Source organism: Gambusia affinis, linkage group LG14 (assembly GCF_019740435.1).
Source record: "Gambusia affinis linkage group LG14, SWU_Gaff_1.0, whole genome shotgun sequence".
NCBI lineage: Eukaryota > Metazoa > Chordata > Actinopteri > Cyprinodontiformes > Poeciliidae > Gambusia > Gambusia affinis.
Window position 1 is genome coordinate 12,876,533 of NC_057881.1, and position 21,165 is coordinate 12,897,697.

The 21,165-nt window shown below is 37.7% G+C and overlaps 2 protein-coding genes across 4 annotated transcripts in view; one reads left to right on the plus strand and one right to left on the minus strand.

Annotated features, from left to right (window-relative positions):
- Positions 1 to 783: 783 nt before the first annotated feature.
- mrpl53 (mitochondrial ribosomal protein L53) lies at positions 784 to 3,331 on the minus strand. Its single transcript, XM_044139477.1, has 3 exons — positions 3,193 to 3,331; positions 2,427 to 2,539; positions 784 to 986 (listed from the first exon to the last, which is right to left on the minus strand). The coding sequence occupies exons 1-3, from the start codon at positions 3,285 to 3,287 to the stop codon at positions 868 to 870; spliced, it is 327 nt and encodes a 108-aa protein (XP_043995412.1). The 5' UTR covers positions 3,288 to 3,331; the 3' UTR covers positions 784 to 867.
- A 5,417-nt stretch (positions 3,332 to 8,748) lies between these two features.
- Positions 8,749 to 21,165, plus strand: part of pag1 (phosphoprotein membrane anchor with glycosphingolipid microdomains 1) — a 65,699-nt gene continuing 53,282 nt past the window's right edge. The window contains exon 1 of one of the 3 annotated variants that reach the window (XM_044138290.1): positions 8,749 to 9,047. The gene's annotated coding sequence lies outside the window, so the exon portion shown is untranslated. Of the gene's footprint in view, positions 9,076 to 21,165 lie in introns of all 3 variants that reach the window. The other 2 variants (XM_044138291.1, XM_044138289.1) reach the window with 2 other exon arrangements.

The following is a 21,165-nucleotide window of genomic DNA, read 5'->3' on the forward strand; positions in this document are numbered from 1 at the left end:
TGAAAGAATTCAGCAGTGCAAGAATGTATTGATACAGCATGAATTCAATAACATGATTAAAGTTAATCTGAAGTGAGTTCAAACTAGAGCCAATAACGTGAGAATCTTAAAGGGAGGAATAATACCTGCTCACTCATATTAGGCCAAAACTGACTATAAGAAAACAGGTGTGGAGAAATCAAACAAACAAGATACAGGTGATGAATGAGAGAGAGAGGCTCACATTAAAAAGCAAAAATGTGTTTCAAAAGCTTAGTGGGAAGTAAAGTCACCACCAGGGAAAATGTCATTCATGTTTGCTTATTTTTACATTGCAATCTGATTGACCAGTGCCAAGACATGTTAATCTGGAGAATTAGCTGATAACTGTGAAGTAAAGGACAAACATACAAACAAATTTGTGAACGGATGGACAGCCGGATGGATGAAATGGCAAATGGATGAAAGGATGAACATTCATGCAAATGAATGGCAGGTACATTAAAATCTATTGAAAATGGTTAACTTGATCTTATATTTATGTCTGTTACATATGATAGTTGCGTTAGTTTCACTTGGACTGCTTTTTTTTTTTTTTTTTTTTGCTTAATTTCATAAAGTCCAGCTGTGTCTAACAAAATGTTAGATTCCACTGACTCTGTACTTACTCAACTGCTTTGTTACTCAAAACAATTTTAATTGATTGGGCTGTCACTTACAAAAAAGTGCATCTGAGGTACTGAGTTAAAACAAAATTCATAAAGAGTGTTAAACAATTCTATATAACTTACAAAAGGAGTCATATTTACCTAAACATATTGTTTTATTGTACATTTCCAAGATTACACACACACACATATATAAATACAAGCAAATTCAAACAGGTGGTCATTTTTTGGCTCCGGCTTTGGTCTGCAGGTCCTTGTCTTTGCAGCGGGACTGAAACGCGCTCATCATCTCACGGCAAGTCAACCATTCCCCCTTCATCACCAGCCTCTCTCCATCCACTGTGGTTTACAAAAAAAAAAAAAAAAAACAGAAGACACAATGAGATGACTGAGAGGAGACGGCACTGTGTGAGGAGTGAAACACAGGGAAAGTTAACTCTGAGCAAATGTCAGTTACCACAAAGAGACTCTGCTGACCTACGCCAAATATTTGTGAACTGTGGGGCAGAAACGTGCTGCAGCTCACGCTAATCAAAGCACCAGGAACTAAATGAGGTAAAACATGGAGGAAAAACAGTAATGTCGATATATGAAGTGTTTGTTACTGATGGCAGATTAAGTCTTCTCAGAAACTTAGAGCTATTCAGAATTTTTAACACAAGGCTTTGAACTCAGATGCAGTCATGTGATAAAAAAAAATAATAATCACAATACCCTCCAACAGTCTGTATGTTTTTTTTTTTTTCTGACATTCATTGGATACTTAATATCAATTCAGGTACAAACAGACAAGAAAAACTGAACAAATGAGCTTTCAGTGGAATGTAACAAGAGCACAATTTCTCGTGAGAAATAAATTAGCACATCCATAGATTTATTCACAACTCGGTCGGCAACAATTACAAACGGGCATAAATCTGCTGCTTCACATTACGGAAAACGGACCACAGATGAAGGTCGTTTAAAACCGGCAGTCCAAGGAAGTTCTCACGGAGAGCAGGCTGAAAGTTGTTGAAAAGAAGTCTCTAAAAACAATAAAAAGTCGTCACAAAATATAGAACAGAGTCTTAATGCTGTCATTGCATGTCTCTACCACCAGAAAGACACAAGAGTTCAGTTTTCAAGGGAGGTGAGCAAAGAGGAAACATTTACCAAAGTGGGTATGGATTCACTAACTGCTAGGGATTAGGATGTCCTAATAACTTTTTTATTAGCTAAGAAAAATGTGTTTGTTGATTTTATAATAATGAGGACAATGGTTTTTTGTGGTTTATAAGAGCTTTGTTTACAGGATAAAATAAAGAGGTCAGGCATCAATATGTGAGCCTTTCTTCCAAAAGAACTGAACATTTCATTGGCTGACCACACTTTTCTATATGTCTGTATTCTACAAGTAGATTTTATACCACAACTCCAATCACACAGCAATCCTCATCCCTCAACTTGTTGAGCTGGAGGTTCCCCTTCACAGCATAAAATTCAGACTTCATTAGTTAGTGGGTGGGGACAACAAATTCTACCTTTGCAATACTGCTGAAACTAGAAATATGTTTGAACGTTTCTTTCTACGCATTTGTTGTTTGGAATCTGAACTACTGCAGCTCTCCACCACTTAACATGTCTATGTATATTTAGACAATATAATCATAACTTATTAGACACTGAATCTCCTATGATGTTCCTTCTGTTGAGCAGTAGAACATTACCTAACAGATCAGATCCCATTAATATTCAACTGATAATCATTGGAAAAAAAACAGCTAAGGCCCGATTTCTTACCATATGTTACGTCGATTACTGGTTCCGACTTGTCATGTTTCACCACAGAAATCACCTCACAGTTCATGTTGGTGGAGCGGGCCTTCTCTGAACCCACCAGAGCCAGAAACTCTCTGAAAAGACAAGCATGCAACAGGGTCTTTGAGTCCTCCACATCAAGACTACATGTAAAAATTATTCTTACTCTGGTGCGTTAAACCTTAGCCGCATGTTAGTTGATAAATGAAGTCAATCCCATAAACGACAGAGACATGCTAAACAATTATAAACATAAGAGGAGGAATATTCATTAATAATAAAATCTGAATGCTTCATACTAACTATTTCCTTTGAGCCTTATAAGAGTGGTTTTAGAGAAAACCATCCGGTAATAGGAGACTTTTTTTAACTATTAAGAAAAGAAAATTGAATGTGGAAAAACTATACAAGTCTAGACTTACTTATTACATCTATTGAAAGGACACACCATCTTTGAGCAGTCACTTCATGTCTTGAATTTTACAGCTGAGCAATAAGTATTTTTTACTTTCGAGCTCTTGACTGTGAACTACCAGCGATATGCAGGTGCATTAAACAATTAATAAAAAGGACAGCTTCAGCTTTTTAACCCTTTAGAACAGCGATAGGCAAATCCCGGTTCTTGATGGTTGGTCTTCGTTATAGTATCGGCTATTTTCTCACTAATAACAATCCTGCCATTATTACACACAATTTGTAAAACAACAGCATTATAACACAACAGTAAAGCTGAGCGAAGGTTCCTCACCTTGTTGAGCGGACATTTGACTCGAACGGACAGAACTGGATGGTTATTTTCTTCACAGCTTTCAATAACACGGTAGTTTTACTGGTGGCAGCCATGTTTTCTGGGATGGTGACATCCTACCTCGACAGGAAGTGAAGTTTCTAGTTGAACCCACTAGAGGGCGGCAGAGGATGGGGAATATTCCAAAGTGAATATTTCCCACTTTGGGTCTACAAATAATACAATACAATACAATACAATACAATACAATACAATACAATACAATACAATACAATATAACTTTTTTAACTATAACTGCTGACTAATGTGTGTTCTATCTCTTCAGGTACGATGCCATTTTGTCTCATAGGTTATTTTTTCTTGCACATTATAACACATATACCATAGAAACATGCACACTCTACACCACTGATTTCACTCACTATCACACTTCATACACAAAATTTTGATTTCTAAGTTAATTTGAATTAAATAAATCAGTCTTTTAGGCTTTTCTTTTAATATATGGTTAGTTTTTCAGTTGCCTTTGAACCATAACAACAATCCCAAAAGACTGGCAGCAGTACCTGATTCAATATTAATAGCTTGTGGCTGTAATCTCTCACAGAGATTGTAGAGTTTTGCAAAGTAGTTCAAATTCAAGTTTGTTTGACTTTATTTTTTACTTATTTCAGGTCATCTATTTTCACTGCACAAATCCAAATTCAATAAAGACAAATGTGGTTTACATCATTGATGATACTGATGATTTCAGTATAAAGCAAATTTTGTCTTTCTCATACAATCGACTTAAATCATTCTGGATCTTTACAGTTCAGTTCCCAGAGACTTTTCTCAACTTTATTATCACTCACAATTTGAAAAGTAGACACTGGCATTTATTTATCCCTTAGACAAATAGCAGCTTCTTACTTAAATCCAAGCAGAAACTTAGAGCAGACCATGCTTTTGCTGTCGCTGCTCCAATTCATGCATATGCAACAAGCACTAATTGAATACATACCCAGTTTAATTTAGAAAATCATTTAGTTTTAAATAGAGCATTAAAAAACAAAAGGAAGGGGTGGCCAATGAGGTACAGTGGTCATAGCAGAAACAAAAAAAAATGTGGAAGTATTTTTCTCCTTCAAACTGTTTTCTTCTTCAATACTTACTTATGATTTTTAAAACTTAGAATTGATTTTGCATCCAGATTTTTCCATATTGCATTTGAGCTCTCTGTCAATGGTTTTTCAGCATTATTTGGGCAAAATGTTGATTTAAAATACAAAATGATACTGATGGAAAAAGCAGAGTTTTGTCCCTGGTTATAGGCCAAAACCCATTAAAGGAAAGCCCAGAGGCAAACCGACTGAGACTCTTTGCTGCTATCATCTTCTTCTGGCAGAACCGAATCACATTAGAGGGCAAACAAACAACAGAGGGAGCGAGAGGGGTCTGTCAGGAACTGAGTCAATAAAGGAGGTGCTGCTCTCCAAACAGACAGACATAGATGCACATCTCATAATCAAAAAGACACAAACAATGCACTGCCAGCAAACAGATAAAAAAAAAAGACACTAATCGGTTCCTTGCAGGTTTGGAATTGCATTGTTGGCCTTTTGTTTTCTTTTTCCTCATCTGACTACAATAAATGTAATCTCAACCTCATCTATGACCTAAGAATGACTCTTAGATGATCATATCTCTCATTTCTCATAAATGATCTTGTTTTATGACAGATGACCCAACTTGTCGCCCCATTTAACATTGTTCACCATTACATTCACACTTCCTGAAACTCTCCTTGCTGTTTGGGGATATTTATAGATCCTCTTGTTTTTCAGGGCGTACAAGGAGCAAACGTGTTATTCTCAGCTGAGCACAGCCCAGCTGAACACAATTTGTCCCCGACTTTAACACGCCTCAAGTCTCTTTCCTGAGCGGCCATCAGTCCGAGCTGGCCTCTGACAGCCGGGGTACTCTAAATTTAGACATAAGGCTACTGAAAGGCAGAAGCATTTCCTCTACACACCCCACATGCACCACACACACACACACACACACATGCAAACAGCAAGCTGTTTAGGAAATGTACTCTTTGCGCAGGCAGTAAGAAAATGGGGGAGAGGCTGCTGAGAAACAATGAATGCACGAGGGAATGTTTGACCTGAAAGGAAAACAACTTATTGTCTTGGTGTAGAATTTCATCTATCACGGTCTCAGTCTGAGCTTAAAGATTTGCTTTTAATGGAAGCAAATGCATCACTTTTCTTCTTGTGCGTGTCATTGATATTCCTGGGAGTTATTGCAAATAAAAAACGGTTACAACCCTCCCTCTTTGTTTTACTGTAAAATACATCAGCTTTTCCTAGTAGTTATTCTTTCTTAAGGTTAAATCAGGAATGCATCTGCACTGTAGACATTAATAGTCTGAACCCAGGTGTTTCACGTTGCCTTTATTATATTCATCACTCAAGTGTCTGCTTCTTTTGAATCACAGGGGATTTTCTGCAAGTATGCATACTCCAAAAACTGAATTATATGCAATCTTTTTATCCTTCTCTCTAACCCTCTGTAATGTAATTTCACATGGACCTCATTAATCATAGAACGCATAAATCCAGAAAAATACCAGAAAAATGGTATTTATTTTCATCTATAAGTGATTAAAATAAAATCTGCAGAAATCCCTCCAGGTATGCTATTAAAAAAAAAAAAAGAAAAAAAAAAAAAACTGTACGAAGAAAAATTTTATGCAACCCAGCTAATGCTGGTTAATCAGGTTCAGGTTCAGGACCAGGTTCAGGTTTACTTGAGTCCAAAAAAGGTAAGTAATGTTACAGCAAGTAAAAACTTTTTTAAAAAATACATAAAAATCAAAAGACAATCAAAGTGCTAAAAATAAGGGACAATACAGTGTGCTGATACAACATCAGTAGCTGTCCAGACAAGATAGGGATAGTACCAACAGTGTATGTTGTTAGCCAACAATTACTACCAACACCATTAACAAATGTGAAATAATCAAAATAGAAATCAGGTAATCAACTATCCTATTAGACACAATTCCTCCTGGCTTGTACTGCATTGAAAAGTGAAATTGCTGTAGGGATGAAGGAGTGTTTACCTTTTACTTTTCATAGATTAACATTTGAGACAGCGGTCAGAAGGTCAAAATGTATACAATAAACATCTATGCAAATCAGTGCTTTTTAAAAAAATATTCCTTATCACATTTTGCCATGTTGTAACCGAAAGGCTTTGTGTTTCTATTGGGATTTTAGATAAAACACAACGGCAAAGTGGTGCACAATGAAAATGATGCATGGTTTTGAAAACCTTTTTAAAACTTTAAATCTGAATCTGGATTTAGCCATATTTACTATGACACCATTCACCTTCAATAGTTATCTAATTAGCAAATACTTTCATATTTTCATAGTTATATAGTTTCTATAAATCTGTTCTGCGAAGGCCTCAGAGATTTGTTAGAGACTAAACAGCATCAAAACGACCAAGAAACACAGCAGACAGTTTGTGAAGAACTTTGAGACAGAGTTAAGTAGCAGTAAGAGGCCATCCAAGTGAGCTGACAACTGAGCAATCACCTAAGCAGGCCAAGAAAAGTTTTTATTAGAGAAACAGCTGAGAGCAGGGGCAAGGAAGTTGGCCAAAAAAAGGGAAGATGGATGGAGCTAAATACATGGCAACCCTGGAAGAAAACCAGGTTAGAGATTGCAAAATGCTTGGGGAAGGAGGTTCACCTTTCAGTGGGGCAATGATGTTAAATATACAGTAAGATATACAGTGCAATAGATCAAAGCATTTTCAAGTGCTGCAATGTCCCAGTCAAAGTCCTGACCTAACACCAAAAGAACACGTGGCGAGACAAAAACAAAGATAATTCAAAATGCTCTTCATCCAATCTGACTTAGCTTGAAGTCTTTTTGTAAAGATAAACATCGCTAGTTTTAGATCTGTAAAGCTTGTAGAGTCATAGCCCAAAAGTCATAGCTCCTGCTATTATTTGAGCAAAAAGTGGTTAGGGTTAGGGCATTAACTCGAAGAAGAATGCAGATACATGCCGTACTTTAGTAGATTTTTATCTGTACTACAACAGAAACTGTGCACTGGTTTTTTTCCACTGTGCAGCTCTGCACAAAAAATTTTATGAACCCTTTATGCAGGGCACTGAAGTCATACTTTGTTGTAGCTATTTATAAAACCATCGCTATTTCAAAATGCAACCAAAATAAAAACTGGGCAGAAGACTCCATTACATACAGTTCATAAACCACACAGGAAAACTCTGAAAACAAACAAAAATACCCTCACTAATCAATTCAAAACTTTGAAGAGCTGACAATTTATAATAATCTTGAATTATAATCAAAACATAAATTACTAAAATCTTTAGTTTTTTTTTATTTTTATAAAACTATTTCAAAAAAGTGCTATTTAATTCAACCAAAACTTCAATATATTTTCCTTTAGCCTAGATGGACACGCATGAAATGCAAATTGACCAATTAAATCATTTGGCTGAATTTTTTGTGTAGTGTTTTTACTAGTTTAAAGTAGAAAATCATCATAAGTAACATAAATACATCTCTTAAAACATCAGCCAGTGTGTAATTAATCTATACATGCCCATTAGTATTTTATGTACTAAAATAAATGAACTTTTAATACTTTTCTGACTCATTGACTGTACAATCCCATACCTTTTATCATAACATGTATAGTCTTTATTAGCACAAATGCCATATTGATTTGGGGCTTTTAGTTATTTTGAAGCATTGTTTTTCGGCACAAATTAATTAATAGTGTAACCAACAGTTACAAACATTTTTAAAAATAAGAATTTGATGCAATGATTGGATATTTTTATTGGCACAAAGTCTGCTTTGTTGTGGAGAATTAGTTTTCTCTAATATCAATTTTTTTATGTTTTTCCTCGTTAATATTCGCACAAACTCTGTGTGTGACGGAAATCTTTAATTTTAATTTTACTGTCTTCTAAAGCAGTGGTCCCCAACCTTTTTATTACAGCGGACCGGCCAAGGCCTTCGTAAATTTCCGCGGACCGGGGGTGCATGCGCGTTGTGAGGATCGTCGAACGGGGGTGCGCGCTGTGAGCTGGCGCAAGACTCAACCCTCGGCATCCGGTGTACGATTTTCAAAATAAAAGCTCCTCCAGACTCAATACATAGAACGGACATATTTTATTATTTCTTGCGCGGCCCGGTACCAATTGGTCCACGGACCGGTACCGGTCCGCGGCCCGGTGGTTGGGGACCACTGTTCTAAAGGGTCCAACCGAGGACTGGGCTTACAAATCAAACCTTTGCTATAAAGCCTACGTACAAAACAAATGTTTTTAATATGTAGCATTGTTTAATATGCAGTTCTTGGTTAAATAAATTTGATGTGATCTGAATCAAATTGGATTGGAACTGGGAGGCAAAAACCCAACTAAAATTAACAGCAAAATTTGTCTGAGCGCCGAATCGATGCTACTACATTTCCCATGACTCTTTGCGCTCCAGCTTTTCGCCGCTCCTCCTCCCACCGGCGTTCCAGGCTACAGCCTCTACAGCTGGCGGAGCGACCGCCGCACAGCGCAGCAGGCTGGACTGAACTGAACTGAGAAGCACCGCGTCTCTGTCGTCCTCCTGAAATGCGCTCGGTCTTCGTAACGAGACTCATCTCTACCTGTAGCCCCCACAAACACAGAAACCCCGCTTCTGTTCCTCTGCTCCTCCAAACGTAGCGCCGGGGGGCGGGAGGCTTTGGACCAAAAGCTTACTGAAGGAACCCGGCTACTTTGGACTCAGGCAGCCGCTGAACGCCCCTCGCTTCTCTGTGTCTGGGTAAGCGCTCCTCTCCAAGCCTTCGCATGTGAGTGTGTAAAAGTTGTCATTTGTGAAGGGTCAGGAAATGGAGGGTTTTATATATTTGTGAGGGTTTCTGGAAAAGTTGAGCTGCAGACAGAGAGGGAGGGAGCGGCGCGGTGAAGTGACTGCGGCAGCCTCGGTGGTCGCGCTGAAAGCAGGATTAGAAAAATGGTGAGAGGAGAAACTTGTTGCCATCTGGGCATACATTTTAGTGTTAACAAATAGCACCTGGCATCTGTGTGAGACTTCTTGTTTATTGTCAGAAATCAGGTGTGCTGCTGCTCATAAACTTCTTTTATGCTTTTAATTCGTTATTTAAGGTCATGTCAGCTGTGTTGGACTCATTTTGCAGAACAAACATGGGAAGCTGTCACATTTCTAATTTAATCCTCAATAGGGTAGGTGCTTGCTTAAAGATGCAAATCAACTTCCCTCATTCTTTTCGACTTTGTCTTGTTGTCACAGCTTTGCACACATGCACAAAGAAAACACTGATGTGTGTGAGTACTTTGATATTTAGCATCATTTCCTCCGAAGATAAAACTATTCCATTATGTAATAAACCTTTCAAATAATATCAAAGTCCCGCCCCAGAATTTCTTTTTCATGGCCATCCATTTGACAATTTGTAACCTCAAATCATAAATAAATAAATAAAATAAATGAAAGGTCATTTTGATATTATGAACCACAAAGCCAGTACCTTTTTAGTGGTTGAAAAAAATGACAACTTCTAACAGTCAATTAATATGTATTAGTTTACCCAAAAAGAGCTATTTCATATCCAGAAAGTGTTCTTAACATGAAAACAATGAGAGAAAAAAAAATCCTTCTTTGAAACAAATCAACCAGCTTACATTGTTTCTCCTAGTTATCCATTATAGGTAAATCCTGTAAGTCAGGTATAAAATATTACCCTCTGTTGCATGAGTTTAGTCAAATCAGGTGATTCAGGTGCATCTGAATAAATTAGTTTCTTCAAAAAATATATTTCAGTATTGTAATTAAGAGTCAAATGTGTTACATAGACTTATTATTCTGAGTAATATTTCCAGCTATAATTTCTGTTATGATTATAGTTACAGTTAATAAAACCAAAATACAAGTTCTCAGACAATTATAATACTGGACAAGAATATCGTGAGATATTCTTGTACTACACAACACAAGTATGTCCATGTGTTGTGTAGTACTTAGTACTTGGTGGGGCTCCTTTTGCCTGATTTTCTGCTTCAGTGCATTGTAATCAGCCTTTCATATTGGTAAGGTGTTCAAGAAGCCCGGGTTGCTTAAAAACCAGTGTTCATGTCTTGCTTCGTTGGGTTTGTCGTTTCTCATCTTCCTCTTTGCAACGCCACATAGATTCTCTGAGGGTGTTTGATCAGGAGAGCTTGGTGACATATCAATCACAGTGATGCCATGGATTAAAGAAGACATTGGTACTTTTTGGCAGCAAGGACTAGGTGCATGCTGTAAATAAAATCAGCATCTTGAGAAAAGTCTTCTTTCTTTTTCTCTGTCTTTCTTTGTTTGTTTCTGTCTTTCATTCAAGAAGAACAACAAATGATTCATGCATAAATGCATTGATTAAAAGTAAGAAAGACCAACACATTATTCACTTTACATAAAATAAAATACTCAAGATTAAAACCCAATTGGATTTGCTGCTGTTGTTTCTGCAGTGTAAACCATTTTTATTTTTAACCACAGTTCTTTCTTCCACTCAGTTTTCCAACACTTCTCTTAGATACAACCCACATTGAACAGCACACCTCTTGTGGCTCACCCTCCTGGTAATAATCTCTTGATTATGTAGGTCATAATGTGTCCACAGCGTAACATTTTATGTAAGATATGTATTTTCTTTGGTCCTTTGTAATATTCAAACATTTTTAGTATTTAATTAAATGCAAGTCACAGTCACCTAAAACTGACAAAAACCATTAAAATACATAATTCCTAAAGTTAAATTGTAAGTAAATGTCACAGCTGAAACTGAACTACCAGATTATTTAGTTGATTTTAGAAGATTCTTCCTCTCTTTAGATGAATCCTAAAGGGTTTTTGCCATGCAAACTTTCTCATTTCAAACAAAATTTTCAAAAGGATGAAGCAGTGAACAGCGCGAACGCCAGTCACGTGCACAAACAGCAGCGGTAGAGTCACTGATGGTAGGATGCGTCTGTATAAGCCGAGTTTTATAAACACCCTAATTCACTCACGATGACATGAGCGACCTCTTTAACTCCACCTGATGTTGAAGCTGTCAGGCACGCCTGCGTGGCCAAACACACCTCACTGTACTGCTTCCTGTATGGTATGCAGATGAGAAACACACTCAATTCAACAACAAATCCACCCTTCTGCTCACCTGCCAAATAAACCCCCCTTTTTTTCACACTCTGGCGGTTCTCATTTATCTTATTCACACACGCTGACACGCACACATAGACATGTAAACAGAGCCAACAGAAGCCCCCTCCTTCAGCTCCCGTTGATGTGCGCGGTTGTTGAATATGCTGGCAGATACCCCGCAGCAGTCTGGCTGTCACACAAGTTGACATTCACTTCAGCAAACACAATTTGCACTTTGTTTTAGCTTCCCTTTGCATTCACAGCACTTCCCTGTGTGATATGCTAAACATTGATGACTTCTCTTTCTGGTGGCATCTTTTCATAAAAACATGGTAAATGAATAACAATTTCTCTCTGGAAGCGAGTAAGATCATTGTCTTTACATAAATGTACTTTTTTTTTTTTTTCAAACCACTGATTGACAGCAGCAATGAATGTCTTTCGGTATTTAAAACCCAGATTGAAGTCGAAGGATTTAGAGGAAAATATCTCAAGAGGCTCAATCTTATACTATTGTGCTACTATGTGTGCATTGTGCAGAAGTGACAGGGAGGCTTTTGCAGCTTAAAACGCACACATGTCAGAAGGGTCAGCGCGGGAAATCTGCGCATCGCTAAATCCCCGTCACCCTGTAAGCAACCGACTGCGTGGCGGCGAATGGCAAATGCTTTGTGACAGTTTTAACTCGCCGTTATTCATAGCGGACTGCTAATCCTGGAATTTGGATGGCGATCAGGGTGGGTGTTTGCAGCTGTTGTACAAAAGGCGGGAGAAACGTTAGAAGAAAACGAGGACAAGGGTGGGCTACTAAACTGTTTATTACAAGAGGAAAGACCATTGAGGCGAATACCCAGGTTAAAAGTCCTACTGTTAGATTAAATCTTATTAATAGGTAATATACAGTACAAATAGGGCAAGACGATGAATTGATTCTAATGATTATTTGAAGATTTAATTTTGTAGAAAATTTGGATTTTTTTTGTCACCAATGGACTCCTTGGGTTTCCGTAGTTCAGAGTGATGTCAGCCTTTCTTCTGCATTTATGTCAACTCACAGAAGGAATGATGGAAATATTTTCCAAAGATGGTTTTTATTTCAATGTTTTGTCATTTCTTTTTGTATAAACAATATTAAATTACGCAAATGTTTGTATCTTTAGCCTTTAAGACCCTGTTATGTGCTTTCAAAGTGTTCCCATGTAACATCCACATACATTTCTGCGCTCATTAAAATGTCTCTGCTGGATCTGGAGCGTCCTTGTTCTGAAAAGGATCAATTATAATCGCGCCATCTCTGACTGCTTGGCGGACGGCGCTTCATCAGTGGCTGTCGAGATGTCGTTTAGCAGACTACACACATTTCACAGTCACTTAGGCTTTAACAAGCAGGAACAGCATCCCCATCATTTGAAGGCAAACAGTGGAGCCGTGGCCCCAGATTTTACAATTACGCTGCATGCCCTGTTTGACACTCCTGTCCATTGGAGACATGTACACCTGGGGGAATTAAAGCGAAGATTGAGTCTGGAGGAGGGCGCGTTGCTCTGACTAGCAATGAGCGTTTGTTAAATGTCCAGCTTCCTGTGCACTGAGCAGAATTCAATCATCAAAACATAAAAGAAAATGGGATGGAGTAAACTGGGGAGGTAATTATTTTTTTTTATTAGTAAGCATTTCCTGGAGGTTTTATTTATTTATTTTTTGGTCACCAGGTTCATCCTCTCTCCTCATGTAAGCAGTTTCATTGAAACTACACAAAATAAATAGGAAACCTCTAAGTTAGCATTAGTGCTTTTACTCTTCATGCTTATTGAAATGTGGCCTATTTTAAGTGAGTGTGTGGTTGGTAAGAAATAACATTTGCAGTTAGAGACACTTGTGCAGCTTGTGGTTTAGCAAGGAGCACACTGTGGGTCGACGTGTCACTCCCTGCTAAAGACGTAACCGCTGGTGCTGCTGGGTGATCTCAGAGAAGGTTTTTGCAGGCCATTACGTTTTTATCACATTGCTAAAGCAACATAATGAGTGAAGCTGCAGCTTCTCTGCTGGGACAAAACTTTTACTTTATCTAGAATAACATTCTTATCACTTTTGAGTAGAAAGAAATGCAACATTACTGTAAGTCTACGAGGTCTTTGTTTAAATTTGCTGTGTGTGATGTGAATGCTGGCTGCTTTACTCCCTCATGCTGTGTTGATGAGTTGCTTCCCTGCTCTGAGGTCCTCCTTGGAAAACAGACTTCCCTGCTACTGGGAGAATCACATGTTAGGAGAGTTATTTGTTGTGGCGTAATGGGGTTGAGCTGTGGCGGCTTTCTGGTTGTCGTAGAACCAAATGGTTCTCTGTTGAGAGCAACGATATTTGACTCTGTCACCAAACCCTGATGGAGTGAAGGAAACTGTTGCCATTATTGGTGGTCCAATCCTGTATTTGCCTAAAATGGTCCCAAAATAAAAGCCAGATATCCATTGATAAAGTTTGTTTTATTCTATTTTATTGATGCAACTAGTTTATCCACATGAACAAAGAAAAGAGAGTTCTGGGTCAGAATTATTTGGTTGTTTTTTTTTTTATCTTGAAACTCAGAAATTCAGACTTATTAGTGCAGAATGAAATGAATGAAACATTGCGTGGAGCTCAAGAGGAAGAGCTGATATGCATCCACAAGGAAACTGTGCTTTGGGAGACCAAAGAGTAAATTTTTTAGCAAATGGTTTCTAGAGTGTAAAAATGTGACTTTTTAAAATGGAGACTCTTCCAATCAGATGCAGAACCAGAACCATTACTAACATTTTTGGATAAAATATTAGGCTGTGCCTTTTATGGTTCATAAACTATTGTTCTGTGTGTCTGCCCATCCGATTTTCACCCTTGAATTTGCAGCTAAATATGCTGCACACAAGCACAATGTACATGATTGTTTCATAAAATGCATGTAAGCAAGTGTTTCGTGGATTTTGGTAGATCTTTGTTTGATTGTCCAGATGATGTTAAGTTTCGTTTAAACCTACAGGAAAATCCTTTTTGAGGACAGTCTGCCTGCTCGGTTTGGGCTTCTTTGGATACATTTCAGAGTAGAGGGGCAGAGAATACGGCAAATAAAGCTGGTGTTAAGTGAATTAATAACTAAGAATAGGACTTAGTGCAGCGAGATTCATTACTTTACAGAGTAGGGACAAAGAGCTTCAGCAGACATCAGGAAGGTTTACTGGATAACAGTAAGGTCATTATTTCATGCTCTTAAAGCCTAATCTGTTAGGGATTTGTAAATCTTTGCCATCAGATTTAAGGTAGAAATATTTAAACAGTCATTTATTGCAGCACTAACAGAGCTCAGTGTGCTATCTCTTAAGGAAAGGTAAAGAAAATGTCACAGTCACATAAATCTGACTTAGTTTCACTAAAGTGACATTGTTTGGTGAGATATCTGGCTCTAATTTCGTCACTGAATGAAGCTGCTTTTCAGAACTTCTCACCAAATTTTTACGCCTCCAAAAAAAGCCATTTCACAGCAGCAGCTTTTCTAAAATAAATCTAGCAGCTCTGTAGTTAGATGCTGATAAGATCAGGCTTATGTTGCAATTAATGGTCTAGTAAGTGCAGCTGAGGAAATGGGCAAGAGCTGGAGCAGTACAGTTGACAGCACATATGCACTTTATTGCATTTTGTAAACATTAAACGTATGCAAAAACTGTATTGTGATGTCGCCACCATCCAGATGAGGGCTGCTTCCACAGTTGATAGTCTGGTAAACTCAGTTTGTTTGGGGACTAAAATTGCAGCATCTGTTACATTTTCATCTGGTTTGGTTCACTTTCACACTGCACGCAAAGAAAGCCTTTGAGTGCAGAATCAAATTGAGACTTTTAGTTTTTTAATTCCAAATTTTGTTTCATATACACACAAATTGTTCTACCTCGGAACTGAATGCGGAAATTATAAAATACACTTTGTCTTTGGGGAGTTTTTATTTTCTCCAAAAAAAAAAAAAAAAAAAAGGTTCACATTTTCTCCAAATCATTGGTACATACATATATATATAATCACTTCTAATTTAGGTTTTTGCTGTGGGCCACTTCAGATAGATTGTGGTTATTGTTTATTCTAAGCTCTAAAGTGCATCTTTAGCTCTTATTTAAATGTATAATTTTGTTATAGAAAGTCTCCAATTCCAGATTGAGAAATAATTTGGTGCTGGTGAAGGAAGAAGCATAAATCTTCTACTGCAGCACTCCAATAAATTTTTAGTTTTCTGTGGTAGTTTAGTACTTTTGTCTAGAGCTTTTAAAGTATAGAAGCTTCTGAAAGGAAAAGGAGACAGATTCAGTCAGACAGCAATAAAAACACGGAGCTGCAGCTAGACGCAATAAATGAGGGAAATAAAAATGAGGCAATAATATTGGGGGGGAAAAATAACCCGATATTAGTCTATTGAGTTATCGTTGCTTCTTCTCTTTTGCTCCTCAAAAGCAGTAAACCTCATGAAATTGATTTTAAATCTGCTTCTCTCATTCTAAAGGGAATTTTTCTGTTTTGTTTTGTTTTTGTTAGTCCTGTCTATTGTAGTCTCTCTAGAGCATCCGCTGCTCTAGTTTTACGTAAAATCAACGAATGAAATAGCAGTGGATGGGTGTTTATTTGACTCTTTCATTTTTGCTTGCTTCAGGAAATCCTTTCAACTGAAAATGTAAAGCAGGGAAATGACCTAATGTTGAGCTGAGTCAAAAATAATATGGTTAATCAGTGACAGGGCAAATGATTAAAGCGTTCTCTACAAATGGAAAAATCAATCAAAAATTTTATCTTACTGCCTGACTTGGTAAAGTTTATAAGGTTTTAGCATTAACTGCATCAGTTAGGTTTTACTCTTTCGTAAAGCAAATCCGAAGCACTTTGTAAGTTTATCGCATCATTTTAATCTCCTACCTATTTGTGTGGTTAAAATGCTGTCCCTACATTTTTTTAAGTCTTCTTACTGAATCTTCAGGGTAAATGTGAGAGTGATAGATGAGGATTTTTCAAGAGAAAAGAAGCTTGACACTCCCCTCCCACACCTGTTGCTGTGCACTGCTACTCAGCTGGTACAGGGGCCTTCATGGTGTACAGAAAGGGACCTATGACTTGCTTTCCTTCTGTATTGAGAAAATAATGAGCCAACTTCCTCTTTGCGGCCACTAGGCAGTTTGTCTTCTGAAAACAACTAAATGCTAGAAGACACCTTAGGCTGACAAACACAAGGACGGCTGAACGCACAAACAGCTTTCTGAAATCTTAATGAACAGATGGATTCAGTTTGAACTGAGCATCTGTGTTGAGAAACAGTTGTTTTGCAATGACGTCTTTCTTGGAGAACCAGGCTGTTCCTATAGATGTTCAAATTCGCTGCAAACTAAAGGCTCCCACATACTCAGGCCTACACATTCTGTGATCTGCATGGACAGCTGCGGTTTTGTAGTCAAGGGTACCAATTGCCGACATTTCTTGTGAGAAATTTCTTCATGTCCCACAATCCGAATGGATACTATATTAGGTTTGATGAGCTGGTTAGGTGCCTCTTTCCGTCTTCATCAGGCCAGCCGCTGCACAACTGTTACAGTGGCACAAAGTGGCAGCTGTGTGTCTGTGCGACTGGTTGCTCCGACTCTGAACCTCTTTAACTGTGTCGCAGATTAAACAGTTAAAAATATAAACACCGTTTACTGCTGAGGTGGCCATAAAAACAAACATTTGTGCGAATATCTATTTTAAGTCTACCTCAAGTACACACAGGTCTCCGCAGAGCGAAGTACGCCCAAGTCTGTGGGAGCCTTAAGATGTCAACTTAACAAATGAGTTCTGCTTTAATTAGAACCCTAAAAGTCTGTAGTCGTGACTACTTTCGGATAATTAAGCTTCTTAAAATTTTGGGTCAAAAAGTTCTAAAATTTATTTTATGCATTTATGGAGCTTTTGTTTTAAAAGGAAGCCAACAAAAATTGCTTGAGGGTAACAGCAGAACAAAGAGACAATGCACAACTTTTTCATTTCACGAGGTGTTTCTCTAATATTGAACACGATCCTTACGTGTTTTAGAAAAAGCAAGTTGTAGCAGCCTTTTAAGCTAAGCTTATTATGTCAGCTTGTCAGCCTCTGGAGCTCAACGTGTTGGATGTGTACAAACACCCAGCGATGAAGTGGAACTTGTTCTTCCCGGTGTACAGTGGTTGGAATCCTGCCTGATCATGCCCAGAGATGCACTACCAGTCAAAAAACAAACAAAACATAGCAGTAAACATGCAATCGCATACCAAAAGCACTTGCTTCAAATAAATAAAGGTAAATTAAAGCATTTTGAACACACACTGCAGGTGGTTCTTAGCAGCTTTCTCTGAATATTTGGGTTTGTATAATTCCAGTTTGACTCTGTGCTGTGAATTTTATTCCAATACTTCCCTTAGTGCTGCGTAGAGGAAGATCAACACAATTACTGTATGCAGAATAACAGAACATATTAAAAAGAATTCACTAAACTCTGCTATGAGGAAGCTTTAGAGGGAAATCTGAGTTCTTCTTTCTAGAAATTGTACTTAGAATTTATGTTATAGAATGTGACTAGTAGACTTGCATAATATGTTACCGTGAATGGTCATTTACCTGGTCATTTACCATGCAAGGTTATATGTTATATGTGTCTAAAGCTTAACTAGAAAGTGCACTTCCCTCAATTATCAATGTAGCTGACAAATCTATCACTATGACAACACTAACTTTCTCTCATGTGGTGTTTGTGCGATTTAAGCTTCAAAACGGACTTTACAGGAAGAGACACTTGATGTTTCCTTCGTCAAATGAGAAGGAAACATCACATGAGATTATTCATTCATAATCTCATTTTATTTCCAACAAACTGGTTTCTGATGTCGGGAAGATGGAACATCACGCTGTCGCCATTTCTGTCAGTGTGCAAAGTTATTTGAATGTCACGTAAAGAAAACTGTAAAATAAGAACAGTGTGAAAGAGAAACTTGATGCTAATGTAAAAAGATATCTAAACAAGAATGCAGAGATGTGAGGAAAGAAACTACAATTAAACTGAACAAAAGAACAATTATAAACTTTTTTCTTTTCATATCTTTAAACGCATTGAAGAATACCTTTAACATCACTCACACCTGAAGAGATATGTGTGAACACTGCCTCGTATATCGAGTCATTTTCAAGTTATTTACAACAGGTAATTTAGATATCAAAATGTGTCTGATAAAGGAGTTTCCCTGGAAAGCATATTCTAAATGACTGATCATGACTAAATAGAAAAAAAATACTTTTAGTTTTCCTGTCCCATATTTTTTGCCTTTTATCATTTTCACATGTTTTTTGAAGAGGAAAAAATATAATTTATGGCTTTTTGCAAAATATAATGTGGAAATACTATGAGAAAGCACTAAAAGGTTTCTTGATTTTCATAGTTCAAATTGACGGTGTGAGGGTGATTTTATTTTTTCTGTAGGGTTTTAGTAAATGGCCTAAACTGCCTGAACACTCTTTACATTTATTAAAGTGTTTGTAACTTCAAGCTACCTTAACTTCCTTTTTTTTTAAGCAGGGCTACCTGAAGACATGTTTACTTCTTCATCCTCAAGTCAAGCAGTGTGTGCAGGACAGGGTGGAGAACCCACAGCATCCTTTGTGTAACAAGTCAAACGGAAAGCGTGGTTCTTACACCATCATGTTCAACACTTTTAATAGCTGGGACACTTTTAACAGCTGTTTAATGTGTCGCATGTGTGACCAAAATATAAACAAGTGATGACTAAATGTTTAGTTGAATAAAGAGGAGTGAAATCAGGGGAGATGATGCATAGACAATTGCCTGGACTGTCCTTGTCGCCTTCATGCAGAGAGTTGCTGGTGCAGCAGTTGTACTTGCAGTTGAACTCTTCTGGGATTAGATGCTATAATGTCATCCGAGGGAAGGATCCTCATTTTAATCACAGACACACACACATTTATGTTATGTTTTTGGAAAGAAGTTTCTTGTTGAGTCATTGTCTTTTTGACTCCAAGTTGGACTAAACTCTGTGTTGTTCTGTGTATGCAGGTTGGTCTTCATCTTTATCTGTAGTTCTATGTTTCATCAAACATTTTGGTCTGAAAAAACAGTAAACAGTTTTTAATGTATTAATTGTTTTTTTTAAAGCAAGGGGAATGTTTCATTCTCAGCATAAAACTGCGATCTTCAGGTTTATGCTTTTGTATAGAAATGTGAACTGATCTGCATATGACTAAAAGAGGAAGAATTTAGGGTGTCGTCATTCATACCTGTGAATGTAAACAATTGTTCTGACTTTTAGGAAATGGTTTACAGGTCAACCTTTGCTAATTTTGAAGAAGTTTTGTTTTGGTGAAGCTTTTTAAGTTTTAGTGTCCATTTACTGTCTTGAGAATTTGCCTGGTGCAATCTACCACTACTCTAGCCTGTCAACTTCAGGTTTTAATACGTTGGAGATTCAGAAATTAAAAAAATGTTTTAGCTACTGTTGCATTTTTAAACTCTCTGACGTCACCCAGGCTGACTGTTCTCTGTAAAGCTGAGACACTTTTTGAAATACAAATAGTTATTGTTAGAAATCCGCATTCTGATTCTTAGTTTGAGTCTTCACCATGTTCAGATGCATAAGTGGATTCATTTGCTGTCATTTGTTTGATTGATTTACTATTTTTGTTAATCAGCATTTACATGTACCTAATAAATTGGCCAGTGAGTGCATAACCCAATATAATTTCACATAATCAGATTCTAGTCAGATAAATTTCAATTCATTTGTGAACCTGTTTATCTGCTTTTCTACTAATAGAGTTTCCTTGTAAATATGGTGTGCAGATCAACAGAAGATGTAGTGAAATATTTCATCATCGGCTTCATGTGATGTTCTTGTTTTTATTTATATGGGCCTTTAATCAAAGCCCAGCATAACTGCATGTCACTGAGTCCATCTGTTTGGATGCAGCCTCCAGCCATGGTGGTTGCTGCTTAGTTTCTGTGGTGAGCGTCATGTGCATGGAGAAAAATGACATTTCTGTTCATGGACAGTTTATATCTGAGCTGAAACAGGGTTATCTGGGACTTTGGGAGAAGATGATACTCAAAGGCGAGGCTGTTTATTGGTTCTCTGCTCTCGCTCAAAAAAAAAATTCTTGCTTATTATTTCACATAAACTGCACGTAGCCATACATGCAAGTGAAGGTGTAAGGATTTTCTGTGCTTCAGTTTGGTTGTTTCCTCCCTTTATGTGTTATCAGATGATGGATGGACAGGCAGATGATTGGTTGTCATCCATCATAAAGAACCTCCGGCTGGCTGACACCATTTTCCACCTTCTCTCTGTATTTCTCATTTTCCTTCCTCCTCTGAGATTCTGTTTGACCCTTTTTTCTTTCCAATTTACCTTTTGGTTTTCACCACTTCCACCTGGCCTTCCCCTCCCTTTCCCCCCTGCCGTTTCTTAGGCGTGTTTCACATTTTTCTCTCAGTTTGTCCACTTTCTATTCCTCTTTTACCGTCTGTCACATGTTTCTCAAAATATACTCTTCCCCTTTGCCACCCCACTGATTGTAACTCGCTCTAGTTTTAAAGAAAGGTCTGCTATTCAAAGACAAGTTTATCCTGCTCGCAATTAAGCCGTACCTCCCTCTTCCCTTTTCCCAAGCAGGCTCACAGTAGGAAATGCCCCTGTTATCTCGTCGGGTACCAGCGTAT

Excerpts from the sequence above, each read along its gene's own strand:
- mrpl53 (XM_044139477.1), bottom strand. The coding sequence starts at position 3,287 with ATGGCTGCCACCAGTAAAACTACCGTGTTATTGAAAGCTGTGAAGAAA. Across the intron at positions 2,540-3,192 it reads TCAAATGTCCGCTCAACAAG|AGAGTTTCTGGCTCTGGTGG; the intron begins GTGAGGAACCTT and ends TTGTCTTTTCAG. Across the intron at positions 987-2,426 it reads AGTAATCGACGTAACATATG|TGGATGGAGAGAGGCTGGTG; the intron begins GTAAGAAATCGG and ends TGTAAACCACAG.